This window comes from Parus major, chromosome 8 (assembly GCF_001522545.3).
Source record: "Parus major isolate Abel chromosome 8, Parus_major1.1, whole genome shotgun sequence".
NCBI classification, from domain to species: domain Eukaryota; kingdom Metazoa; phylum Chordata; class Aves; order Passeriformes; family Paridae; genus Parus; species Parus major.
Window position 1 is genome coordinate 20,851,839 of NC_031777.1, and position 13,492 is coordinate 20,865,330.

Below are 13,492 nucleotides of genomic sequence, written 5' to 3' on the forward strand. Positions count from 1 at the left end.
AGCAGCATGCAATCATGTTTTTCTTGGGGAAGTTACTAAGTTACTTTATTGCTGAAGTCTGGTTTTGCATTTTTTATTTATTTATTTTTTTTCTTTAAAAAAAACCCCCAAACAATCCCCCCTACAAAACAAAACAAAAAAACCAAAAACAACAACAACAAAAAAAAACCCCAGATAAGAGAAGTTACTAGTTTAGCTTCTTTGGTTTCCAATAGGTTGAGACAAATTTGTACAAATCCTTGCAGGGAGAATCTGCAAAAAGCGAAAAAAAGGTTAGTGGCTTCTCAGAGGGACTTACTATAAAAATCTTGACTGAAATTTTGAAACAGCACTTAGGTAAACATACAGTTTATATACAGTTTTTGTTTGAATGTGGATTATATTTGCTGTTCTCATTATGCATTGCCACTGTTTGGTTTTAGGCTTGTATATTGCATTTTCTTCAATGGTGAAATCAAAGGACAGTATTTGTATTGGAAATTAATCTGTGTATTTGCTCCTACATGATTGTAAGAACTTAACACAATTGGGCTTTTAGGAGCTGTTTCCATTCATCTCTTCAGAGCAGTACCCATTTAAAATATTTATCTAGTGATGTGCATGGAGTATGAAACTTCAGATGTTTTTCAGCATGGCTTTGTTTGTCTCCTACAAATCTGCAGTTTGTTGGTCAGGATCATCACTCATTTGTGAAGATCCAAATCTTGGTTTATTTTTCTGTTCAGAAACTAGACTACTGGAAAAGTTACAGCAATCCGTTACAAGTAGCAGTTAAATACTTGTCTGGTGTCCAAAAATGCCCCAAGCTAAGGTGCACAATATATGTAGCAAGATGGATAATATAATCTGCCTGTTTTAGGGACAGGGGAGTGTGGTGCACTGTTATCCAGCCCTGAGAAAGGTAAGGGGTTAGCAACACTTGAAGTGCATCCTGTGCCTTGAAATACAATCAGTCCACATACCTGGATGTCTTAGCTGGAGTGTGGTGTAAATGCAGCAATAAATGTAGTCATTACAGATTTGCAGGTGGGTTTTTTTGAGATTTGGTTTTTGGTTTTCATTTTTGGTTTGTTTGTTTGTTTGTTTGTTTGTTTACTACAGAACAGATCTGTGCAAGTCCAGGTGTGTTCCTACAAAGGTACATTCAGCTCTGGGTCCTGTATGGAGCATTGTTGGAACTGAGTTTAAATGTGTTCCCAGAGCAGCATTGAAGGTCTTTGCAGAGTCTGTCTTTGAGCTCCTTGTTCCTGAATGGAATGGGATCCTTGTGTTGGTTTCACAGCAGTGGAACACGGTCCCATACAACACTCCTCCACACTGCAAAGGGGCTATGATGGAATGCATTCAGGTAGCCCTGCAGAGCACTGTTTTGTGGGGGATGATGGAGCAGATTTGTATATTGGTCCAGCTTGTGATGCTCTAACTGAATGGTGGGAGTGAGGGGAAAGTGACCCAGGGGAAAGTGATCCCAATGCAACTTTTACCCAAATTTGACACAAAGTGACCCCAAGCAACTTTGCAATCTGGCTGGTTAAGATCTCAGCTGCCATTATTCCTGGCACTGAGTGCCTTCTAAATTGAGTGAGTGCTTGTGCTTCTTCTGATGGATTGGATAAGATCCAGAATTACATTTGGATTTTGCTATATCTTGTTGTTTTGGTTTTTTTTTTCCCTTTTCTTTTTTAAGCTGCTAGAGCCACTGAAAAAAAAGGTTGTAGTTAGCATGAGAACAGATGTAAAAGACTGGCACTGTGGTGTGCGCAGCCTTAAGCTGTACATATTGGCAAACTACTGTGTGTCAGATTTCATGATTTAGGTATAAAGGCTGCCCTTTAGTTAAGGCAGGAGGAAAAACATTTAAGCTTCTTAATGGAAATAGTTACCTGAAAGGTTGGGGACTTCCTTCAGGCACAAACACTTGCTGGCACCTAAAGCAAGGGCTCATGTAAGTGGTATGTTTTACATTGTATCTTAGTAAGTTTTGAAAGATAAGGCCTTTGAAGATTGCCTTTGAAAGGTAGAGCACACTCCAGGGCTTGGGGAAAGGCACTGGGCACAGGCAGAGCTGCCACTTTGTCTCAGCAAAAAAGACCCCCTGGAAAGTCAGGAGGATTTTGAACTGAGCTGTGACTGGAAGAGATTTGAAACTAGAAGCAAAGAAACTTTTTTTCTTATGTTTGTGGAAGCAGAACTCAGTGTATTTGCAAGTAAATCTGGCTTGCTTCAAAGAAATTCTGAAATATGTCAGAATTTCTTCTGACAGAAATAACCTGTAGCTCTGAATTTGGATGTAACTATTTGGGTAGAAGAAAGGTGACGTATGATTATCTTAGCTTTCCTCAGATTTATAGTTTATTCAGTTTTGAAGTGCTAATACCAGAAATAAACACAGTTTCAGCAAAGTGTTTTAATAAAGATCAATTTTTTAAAAATAATAAAGATCCATTTTAATAAAGATCCATAGTTTTGTGAAATTGCTCCTGGAGGTCGAGGGGGAGTTGACTATGATACAGGTTTTTCACAGTGAATTTGATTAGTTGAAACTACTAGTAGCATGAAGGACTGGATTGGGAAAGGGAGCTCTTAATCTTCTTGTAAATTGTTCTTTTATATGAGGAAGATAATGTTCTCAGTTAAGGGAATGAAACATTATACTATTTTTGTGGGTTGCGATAATGTTATTAATTTGGTGCTTGCAGTGCTTTTCAGCCATTCTTAGTTAAGTCCTAATATTTCATGTGCAGTGTGTGAGTGCAAAATATATTTCAGAAAAATTAACAGCTTTTAAATTTGACATTAACTAGAAAGCAGTACTTTATGTTGATAAAAATCTCAACAGTTTTTAAAAAGTAGAACTCCACAGAGATACTTTAAAATTGATGGCAAATAAAGTTAATGCAGTTAAAATGAATCAAACTCCTTGTTATTTAGAATAATATAATGATGTCTGAATTTTATTCCCAAAAGAGGAAATACAGTTGTTAAGTCCAGATGGATTTTTATTTTTGTTGGAGTAAGTTTTGAGACCAGTAATATCTTTTTAATTTTTTTTAATGTTACTACCATAGTGCTGGATCTGAGACAGCACAGACTGTCTTTTTCTAAATCCTTTCAAAACCAGTCAAATTAACAGTCCTTTATTAAAACAACAGTGTTAATTTTGAAAATTAAGTTTCTTACTGCATTTTTAAGGGTTGGAAAATAAGCATCAGGATAATGTAAAATATCGAGAATCCAAGGGGGCTCGGTCCTGTGTCAAGTTATTTTCAGCTCTAACACGGTAACTGCCAGTACCTGTGAATGTATCCTGCCTAAATTTCAAGTGATCTAGCAGGAGGTTGAACTCTTTTCAGCAGGCTAAGTCTTCTTGTGCTTGAGCTTTTTGCCTTGCACTGAGGACTTGCACCTTGGCAGCCTTTGTGATACTGCAAAGGATGTGTGATGAGTTGATCGCTTCTGAACCCTGAGTGACAAAGAGAAATGTCAAAAGGTTTGGTCTATCAATTTAGCTATTGCTGTGGCAGTTTAAAGTTTCTCAGACCATAAAATTATTAATCCTATTGTGGTGTTTTATTCTTTTCTGTGTTGTGCCCACTGGCAATTTGTCTCTAGGTTCTGGGCCCAATTCTGTAGGGGTATAGAATTTGGTAGTCTTCCTCCTTCAGTTAGGATTTCCATGAAAATGGATGGCAAACCAGGAGGCTTACTACCAAAATAAATCTTGGTTTGTCTCCAATAAGCATAAAGCTGGGGGGAAGCCCCATTATTGAGCATGATGCCATAATGCAACTCCACTTGGAACAGAATATCAAATTATTACTGGTAGTGGTGCAAACAGATTCTAGACTGAAAGGGTGGTGTATGAGGAAAACGAATGTCTAATAAAGGGGTCTGGATCATGGGGTGAGCTGAGTGTAAGCAGGCAGTAAGCTTTCTATGTGACCAAATGTCAAGTTGCATATATAAAAACTAGGATCTTTAAAGCACAGTTGAAGCAAAGGGTGCCTCATCATATGAAACAGTGATTGAAAGTGTCAGGCATTAACTGGTGAGCAAGAGTTGCCAATGCAGTCGTGGATAAAAGCATTGTTGTGATTCCCAGATAGAAAAATAAGAGTATCAAGTAGAGAGGTTATATTTTCTTGATGCTTTGCACATGTGCTGCATATAGTGCAAAGGTGAAAAGATATTGATGAACTGAAATGCACTGTTGGAAGTAGTTGGAAGCCACTACTGTGAGTAAAGATGTGGGAAACATGGTGAGCATGGAATGCAAGGAGCACAAAGTGCTTGGCTTAGCAAACCGTGTCAGGGAAGGACTGATCATAAGAAGTGAGGCCCCTAAGTGGGGATAAAATATTGGAAATACATTTGATAAGAAAAAACTCTCTAGGCCAGCAGTCAAAGTATGTTTTGATTCACTTCACCAAGCTTATTAGACATAAAATTAAATTCTTTTCAATGAATTGTAGCTACTTCATTGGTTAACAGCACTGTGGTTTATTGCATACTCCGTTGTTCTGCCTTTGCTTGGTGCCTCTTGTTTTGTCTGGTTGGTGAAGAAGTTGTTCTGCTTCCTGGCAGAAGGGTGCAACAAGGAATTGCTTAACCAAAATAACAAAAAAATGTTACAGCAAGAAATGGTGCTGAAAAAAGGGGAAAATGAACTTGTACTCTTGTGTTACAGATTCAGTGGTTCTTTCCTTTGACTCCGTTGGACAAACATTAGGCTCAGGTACAACATTGCCTTCTTCTCTTATCTCCCACCTCATGACAAGGCCTCTACTTAATTGGACATGGTAGCCATGTTGGGAGGCAGGACACCGAGTCAGACTTCTGTGGGAATCAAGCATGAAGCCAAAGGGTAAATGGGTCCTTTCCTAAGTGCAGTGGGAGTTTTAAGAGCCTTAGTACGACACAAGGATTAACCTGCGGGACTCTTCCCTTACCCAGCAAGAAAACGACCTGGACACGTGTTGATGATGCAGTTTGTGCTTCTCTTCTCATGTGAAAGGCATTAAGATGATGTCACCCACCAGCAGAAGAAAAACTGTTTCATGCTACTAGGACAGTTTCCCAGCTAAACAAACAGTTGAGTTATTTGGGGAAAGACATTAGGAATGCTTCCAGGAAGGAGAAGGCGAAAGAGTCGTAACTAAACCAATAGGGCTGGAAACGGGGTTTTTTGGGTGGATGTTGACCAGAATTATCAAACCCCAGGGCAAATCCTTCCCAATCTCATTTCCTTTGGAACCTAAGCATGACCTACAATTAAACTGAACCAGAAATCAAAAATTCTTTTGTGCTGGGGGCACTTCACTAGATCAGTAACTCTCCATTTGGCTGTGTGTAATATGCAAGCTGCAGCCAAGGCACACCATAGTGAGCATGATACTTGATGAAATTCGGTTTACAGTGTATATAATATATATGAAGTGCAAGGGAAAGGCTAAGAATTGCTCTTATAACTTTAAACCCCTTAACACTTAAAAGATGGGGATATTTATTGTCTTACACAAAAGATAAAACCTTGGCTTGGATTTTTTTTTATTTTATCTTGCTTGCCAGCCTTTCCTCTTAGGTTGATAGGGGGAACATGCTGCCTTCCAACATAGCACCTGTCTTCTGCCTGCACAGTTTGAAAGAGAGCCTGCTGCCTGACACTAACACTGAAGCTTGAATACATATCTGATTTACTAACCCCTGAACTAGTGGTAATAGCTTACTTAGTTTAAAAGAACTCAAACTTTTTCTTCTCTCCCTGTATCTCCTCTAAAACTTCTGTCTGAAAACAGCTCTATTCTTAGTGCATGATCTAAAGTGGGAGTATCTCTAGGGTGCCAAATGGATATGTTGTTGTGTATATGGGGGGAAGAAATCCTCTATTAATTCTCTCTTACTAATTAAAATGTCATAACTGAAGCGTGTTGTTGCCTGCCTCCTATTGGGTGGAGGTCTCTTCAGTCTGCAAAAGTAGGGAGGAAGTTGCATAGGTTTGAGATACCCTTGCTTGAATTTTAATCACAAATTTTGTATCTATGGAGTTAACTATTAATGTTTCTACCAATAGGAAAGTAAACTTCGTGATGAAAAACTGTTTAATTTCTCTGTATCTTTTGGAGTTCTGTTAATATGGAGGGTGGGAGACAGGCTCATGTGAGACACTGGACTCCCTGGGTCTGTTTTAAAAGCACTGGTCTTTGCTCTGCTGGAATTTTAAAACTCAAGCTTGATAAAGGTTAGGGATTGAGACAGTAACACTTGATCTTTTGTAAACCCTTTCACTGCAACAAGTTTGACTTCCTTCATTGAAGAAACGTGAAGAAAACTCATGTGTTTGAGAAGAGAGGCTCAGAAATGTCCGAGAAAGCTGTTTGTTTATTGCTCTTGTGTTTAGTAGTTTGCACTTACTGTGCTGCAAGCTTCACCTTGCTCTAACTGGTATGTGTAATAAGATGTCAAGATGTGTGATGTCTGTCCAACTGAGGGATAGCTTTCCTTGTTGAACAGGAAGGAGAGAGAGAAAAACTGTGGCTATTGTGCTTCCGCTGTCCATCCCATCTCACCTTGCTGCAGACCCAGGAAAAGACAGAGCCCAGAAAGAACCCACAGAAACCATGGCAGCTCCAGGCCCAGCCATTCCCAGTAGGTGATGTTTCAGCTAAAGTTATATGATTTGAAACATAAAATTACATATACCTTTTTCTTTATTAGTCAAAACCAGCTGAGAGTAATAGTCTCCCTGTTAAGATTTCATGCTGCTTAAAACTGGTACTTGTATTTGCATATTAAACAGTTTAGAAGTGCTCTTTGCTATTTGTTAATCATGCCATGTGAAGGGCTGTCTTGTTGCAGCTTCTGTATCATACTTGAATTGACTGTCCTTATCTTGGCTTTCCCCTTAACTTTGTCCCATATGGAAGTCACAGTTTTCAGAAATGCTGGAAATCTGTCCTTATGCAACTCAGACTAATGACACTGTTTAGGTTTTCCTGGATAAAATTTCTGAACTGCTTGTTCAGAAGTTCATCTGGCTATGGAGCTTTAATGTAATGCTTCACAGGAGATTATTGGGTAGAGGACATGCAAGCCAAATGTGCTTTGAGTGAGGCTGAGCCATGAGGTTCATGCTGTGGTCCAGCTTTCACAGGTCCAGATGTTTTTGTAATTCTCTTCATGGCTGTCTATTCCCTTGAAAGATAAGTTTTGAGCAGCTCTTGAGCAGCTGAGATGTGTTTGATGTGATGTTTAGGCCAGTGTTTCAGCTGAAACCATTTCAGAAAGAAGGGTGTCATGCTCTGAAGTTGGAGAAACAATCAGTTTTTTAGGAGACCTAGATTTCATTCACTTGCCATAGACAGCTAGTGCTCCTTTTATTTTTTTCTTTCCTCTCTAGTTGCTTTGTTTTACTTTGTTGCTACCAAATCAAACATTGGACCTTGAAAGTTAGATTTATACCCCTGCTATTTTTGTTCAAGACTTTTTCCTACCTCCTGTGTCTGACAGCAAGCTAAATTTTTCTTCTCTAAGCCTTGGATACGAGTGCAAGTTTCCCAGATGCTACTGTGCTTGCTGAAAATCCTGAATACCTTTGGGCTGTAGGCTTATGCTCGTGTTAGAAATGTTTGATTGCAGTACTGACCACTGATTCATAGCAGATGTTCTCGCTGCAGGCTTAAAAGGTGCTACTTCCAACATTACAAGCAACCAAATTACTAGCAATTTAGGTCTTGGTCAAGTTGTTTGCATGTATTAACTATTCTGGATTTCCAAACTTTGGTTTGGAGTAGTGTTATCTGCTGCAGCTCATGTGCTTGTGAAAGCCCACATGTAAGACCATGCTTCCAAATGCTGAGTTCCCACTGATAGTGGAGTAATCATCTGAGAATTTAAATCTGTGTTTATTTAGGAGTTTGCTGTTAGTGATTCCTTAAGTCAAAGTCCATAAACATTTTGGGAGAAGCTGTGAGAACTATGAAGGCAACTTTATCTGCTTTGTTCAGCTGCTGGAGATGGTTGGATAGCCATTCCATGAGGGATGAGAATATCACTGTGTCTGTCCTATCAAATACAACCCCAGTGTGAATTTGGTGACTGCTTGCCTGTTTTGGATGGAGAGTGGTGTGGTTGGAGGCCAGGAATAGAAGTGCAACTGAATGAGGTATCAAATGGGTAGAGTAGTGATAGATTCCTAGCATAAGAGAAAAAAACTGGTGACTTGCAGAAGATTCCTTGCTGTTTATTTGATTTCTCAGTGATACTCAGATGTCTAGAGTTGCAAACTCTGATATTTCCTGGATTTTCAGGTCAGTGGTAATTAACTTTAGATGTTCGTGGTTTGAGGAAAGCAACTTTAATTAATGTTTGGAGCTGATGTGGTTCCAGTATGTTGGGGTTTTTCACCCAAATTGTATTTCTGTTTAGCACTATGTGATTATTGTGTGAGAGATGAACTTACTATGCTGTGTGTTTCTTCATTCCTTAAGGCAGAAAGAAAAAAGGGAAATATGTGTATTTTCTTTGCTGGTTTTAGTGCCTTTTTTTCTGCAAAAATGCTTTTCCCTTTTCATTTTTGATTAATGAAGTTCTACTTCATTCTTTATTTTTCTGAGTGTGGACTGTGGGAGCTGCTTGAATCTTTGCCAGTGACTGTCCTGAAGCTGTTTCATAGTCCTTATGTGACTTTGCCAGCATGTTCAGTATCATCATCTGTCTTCTTATTAATACTCTATTCCTCCAGTTGAAAATACAGCTGTGAATGAGTTGAGGTGCAAATGTCAAGAAGTGGCTTAATGAATGCCTCAAATTAAAAGTATTTTAGTATTTCAGTTTCATGTGACATCTCTCTGCATCAAATCAGCACATCTTGTAAGTTACTAAAAGCCAATATAGATTACTGTTTTGTTAATATTGTTCTTGACTTTTATTAGGAAATACGATACAATTTATAGAATAAAGAGTATGTTGGGAGACTAAGTAGGGCAGCATTAACTCCATTTGCCAAGTGGACTCATGGCAGTAAATGGAACAACTGTTTAGCAAAGGCTATAGTCTGGCTTGAAAAAGATGACTTCCTGGGAAAAGCAAAAGGGCATATGCAGATCATAGGAGGAAATTTTTCATCTTCCTCTTGGAGTCTTTCCTAAATTCAGCTTAAAGCAGTCAGTTGCTTTTCTACCATTGGAGGTTGCTATAGTTGTATTAGGATGTGTAGCTGTAGATTGGTGAGGTAAGCTCCTGGTGCTGGGCTGCAAGGGCTGAGCACTTAGCTTTACAGGGGTCACTTCTGCTTCTTCTGTCTGTTGTTACACAGCAGGGAAAGGCACCAGGGACTGGGCTTTGTCTTGCCAGTTTTCTTGGTGTTTTCCTTGGTGTCACTTGGCAACCTGGAGAAAAAGGTTGGTAAATGCGTATGCAAAAGTGTAAGTGGGGATGAGGAGGAAGCCGAAACACAGACCTGCATGCTGTCCATGCAGGACTGTGCTGAAAAGCTCAGGTGGCCTCAGCTTTACCACTTCTGAACTTGCCTTTGCAGTCTTTTTTATTCTCTGGTTATTTAAATAGAAGATAATGCTTCCATCAGTAAATTCCATCACTGAAGGGGTTAAAGTGAAAATCCTAAGGAAAGGATGCAAAATTAAGTGTGTGTTTATCCAGTACTTTGATTGTTGCTCAATAATCCTGACTGGTATTTTTTTAACCCTGGAATAAAAGCTTTCTTTTGTCCCTTTCAGTTGATCCATTTAACATGACTTTTTTCATTAATTCTTTCTTGTCTCTCGAGTTCTAGCAGAATTATTTTACATCAACTGAACTTTTATAGCTGTCCATATGTGTTTTCTTAGTCCAAGGTGAATGTGATATGTTTGGCCTTTTTCATGCAGAGTAAGTCATTTTACCTGTGGCCTTTGCTGCAGATGTAGAACTTGCATGTGAATGGAAGCTTGGCTCAACTGGATCCTCAGTTCTGCAGAGACCAAACTGCACTGGACAGGATGAAATGTATCAGGGTGGTCTGAGCATCCTTGATAGGGCTTCTGTCTCCTGAGAATCATACACAAACATTTTGAATAAAATAGTGAAATTGAATCTTCTGCCTTCCCTCCTCTACTTGAAATCACCAGTTAAACACAGAGCTAGAACTGCATATAGCTGGTCATGAAAAAAAAAGAGTTTAATTTTATATTTCTGCAGGCAAAGTTATTTGTACTGTGCTTCTAAGTAGCTGGCTGCTAAAAGGGTTAGTATTCAAGTCATCACTGAAATTAGTTACAAGTAGTTTGAAAGGATAAAACCACTATGCCAAGTTAATTCCTGGATTGTTAATTTCAGATTAGTATCATAAGGGCAAAATTTTTCCCATTTTGCTTCTGTATAGTTATATTGGCTGCAGATGCAAAAGGCAACTTGAATACTTGCTGGATATTGTACACCGGGGTTTATGGCTTCCTGGGTGGTCTTATGGAGTTTTCAGACATGAGACAATGCATCTCTCACTTGCAGCCTGGTAGCTGTACTTCTGCTGGATTCTTTGGAGGAATTTCCATGCTAATGCCAACATTGAATTTGTCACAGGATTTGCATAATTTATAGAAATTGCTATACTTGGCTCTATTTCTGTTCATGTAATCCCAATTACATGCTTTATTATGAAATTGTTGTCAGTTCTTAGATTCTTACTCAGTTCTGATCTTCCTGGAAATGTAGAAATGCATTTTGTTTTTGACCTAGGATGACCTCTTGCTCTTATGGGACACGATGAAACTTCACTTCCCATGTTTGTTCATTTCTCTGCTTCTGTGTGCTGCTGTACCACATTGTCAGCTGAGATCTGTTAGCACAGGTGACTGTGATCTTTAGATTAACTTGTGCTCTTCTAATCATGTTACTTTTATCTTTCATGGGCCTTTCAGTCTTCTGTGGACTGATAATATGAAGTCTTGTTCAGATTACTCCATGATGTTCTTCCAGGGGATGCAAACTAAGTTCTTTATTCCCTTTACTAATTTTTTGCTTTAGAAACAGATCCTGTGCCACACAGGATGAGATATATGAGCCATAGAGATGTCTTGTCTGGAAACTGGTGGGTCAGACATGGCCTGGGCTGGATCAGACCTATCAACATGCTTAAATGTGAAGGGAGTTTTCCAGACTGTACCTGTGAGTGGCTCTGCATTGTCCTTCAGTGCAGAGACCCCCTAATAATTGGGCTGCTGAGGAAGGGTCATCATGATGATGGTGGAGGCCAACATCAAACCACAGTTAATGTGGCCAGCTGGTCCAAGCTGATTTTTGGTGGAGAAGCTGGAGTCTTTTTACCTTGTACTCTCTAACTATTTTGTTCTGCTTTCGCTAATATTCCAGCACTTCTTTATCCCACTACATGAAAAAGAGGAGAAATATTTCTGTATATCAAGTGGTTAATTTGGTGAGTAAGGCTTTAAACAAAGGTTATGGGAGGAGGAAGCAACCTGTAAGGACACAGAGAAATAGCATGAGTGCTAAGGCAAGTTATTGACACCTCTATTTTAAATGGAAGAAGGGGTAGGGATGGGATTGCCCCTTTCTTGACCTGTGTGATCAGTTCAGTTCCTCTCCTGTAATCATCACACACTGAGCAAACTGTTTTAGATTCAGTTGTACTTTGATTTAATGGATCTGTGCTTCTTCTTGTTTTAATTTAAACACATTACTCCAGACAAAGATTGCCTTTTCCTGGAGGTAGGGTCTGTGTTTGGCTTTCTTCAGATCTTTGGAGCTTTATCTGTCTTTTGTGAATCCAGGCCGCTTCCAGCTGGCATGTTGGGCTAACTTTTGGGCCCTGTATTTGTAGTGGTACAGCTAAATGTCTCTGTAAGTCTGTAGAAGACTCCAATTTTTGCTAAAAAGGAAGATAACTTAGAGGCTGTCATTTTAGAGGGTCCTAGTGGCTTTCCTGGGGGAGCAGCATGTGATAGAGATTAATTTCCAAGCTAATAGTAATGCTGACTTCAAAAAGTGCCCATGAGTGTGAGATGGCCCATGGTGAGGGCAGCGTTTCTCTGCCTGCAGTAGCTTGCACATCTCACCCAGCAATGAGAGGAAGGGGTGTGGATGCTTCTGGTTTGATGTTACAGCCTGAAACTATAGTTGCACCCTACTGAAAATCAAGAAGATACCTGTGCAGCTGATTTGAAACCAGAAATGTTGTTTACTTTTGTAATACTCTTTTTTTTTTTTTTTTTTAATAAAGTGCCTGTTGCAAGGTAGTTGACATATAATTTTTTAAATATTACTTTTTATCTCTGTCAGCAATGATCATTGAATATGAAAATTTAAAGCCTAGGGAAGATGAAACTTTTGTGACAAACTGAAGTTAAATCTTGTGAAACATTGCAATGGAGGTCTGTCCTTTATGTTTAGCTCATGTCTGTGTTCTGGTGCTTTGGTTGCAAAGCTAATGAAGTGCTGAGTTAATACAAATAAAAAGTCCAGGATGCTGTTGTAGTTATGAGGTGATATATCTCTTATTGCTTTTCCTCTGTTTGCATTTCCTGTTAGGAAGAAGGGAATGTTGATTTGAATGAGATAAGGCTGATGACAGATGGGTTAGTGGCTGTAGATGTTTTTAAAGAAAGAGTTATTAAAAAAAAAATAAATAAAATTGCTGTTTGTATAGTACAGATGTTGGGTTTGGGAGTCAGAAGGGTTAATAAAAATTGATGGCATGTTTCTTTTTCTGGAATGGATAATTTCCTAAGCCCAGTCCTACAGGTGGAGGAGGTGAGGTTGTACAGGACATAATTTCTTGTAGGAGGAATAAACTGGGAAGAAGTTATGAGGAAAGCAGCACGTGGGGGAAACAGAAGTGTCAGAATGAGGAAAGCGGAGGAGAGAAGCACAGGTGGAGTGGGGATGGTGGGTGGCACTCGGGTGCTGGCAGGGAACAGACAGTATGTGCCAGTATCAAGTGTGCACGTGTTCTGCAGCTTCTGTTACCTAAGTGATGTCAAATAGAATACTTCCCTTGGCTCAGGAATTAAATCTTAATGGGATTGAAACCAATGGCACAATTTACATTGACCTATCTCATGCAATCATTGTTTCTGAGGTGTGTGTTTAGGCTTTGCTGTTCTGCTGGTAAATGAGTGTGAAAAGCTTGTGATCGTCTCAGGTAAACTACTGCACCAGGAATTCTAGGGGTGTCTCATGAGAAAATTAATCTTGTATTTCCAATGAGCTCTTTCTAAAAGCTTATGAGAATTTTTTTTCTTGTTTTTTTTTAATCTCGGATTGGGTTATTTTTTACTTCTCTTTATTATTTTTTTATTGTATAGCAGTGAGACTCAGGGGTCCTCAGTATGAGGAGGCCCCTGGGCCTAACCCAGCAGAAAAACACTACACCTTTTTCTTGTATATCTCATGTGAATTCTAAGTGATTTTTTTGGGGGTTTTTTTGTATCAAGTGTTTGATTTACAAGATCACAATGTATTCAGAGATGCTGAATGAAAA

At 39.1% G+C, this 13,492-nt stretch overlaps 1 protein-coding gene across 14 annotated transcripts in view; it reads left to right on the plus strand.

Moving 5' to 3' along the window:
* The window catches only part of ST3GAL3 (ST3 beta-galactoside alpha-2,3-sialyltransferase 3), a 188,461-nt gene that overhangs the window by 46,032 nt on the left and 128,937 nt on the right, over nt 1-13,492 (plus strand). For 8 of the 14 annotated variants that reach the window (XM_033516304.1, XM_033516305.1, XM_015635889.3 and 5 more), the window contains 2 exons: nt 4,688-4,735; nt 6,511-6,645. The exons of 2 other annotated variants lie outside the window; for them this stretch is intronic. In XM_033516304.1, the coding sequence (XP_033372195.1) occupies nt 4,688-4,735; nt 6,511-6,645 (183 nt within the window). Of the gene's footprint in view, nt 1-4,687; nt 4,736-6,510; nt 6,650-13,492 lie in introns of those variants that run through there. 4 more of the 14 variants (XM_015635894.3, XM_015635898.3, XM_033516309.1 and 1 more) reach the window with 2 other exon arrangements.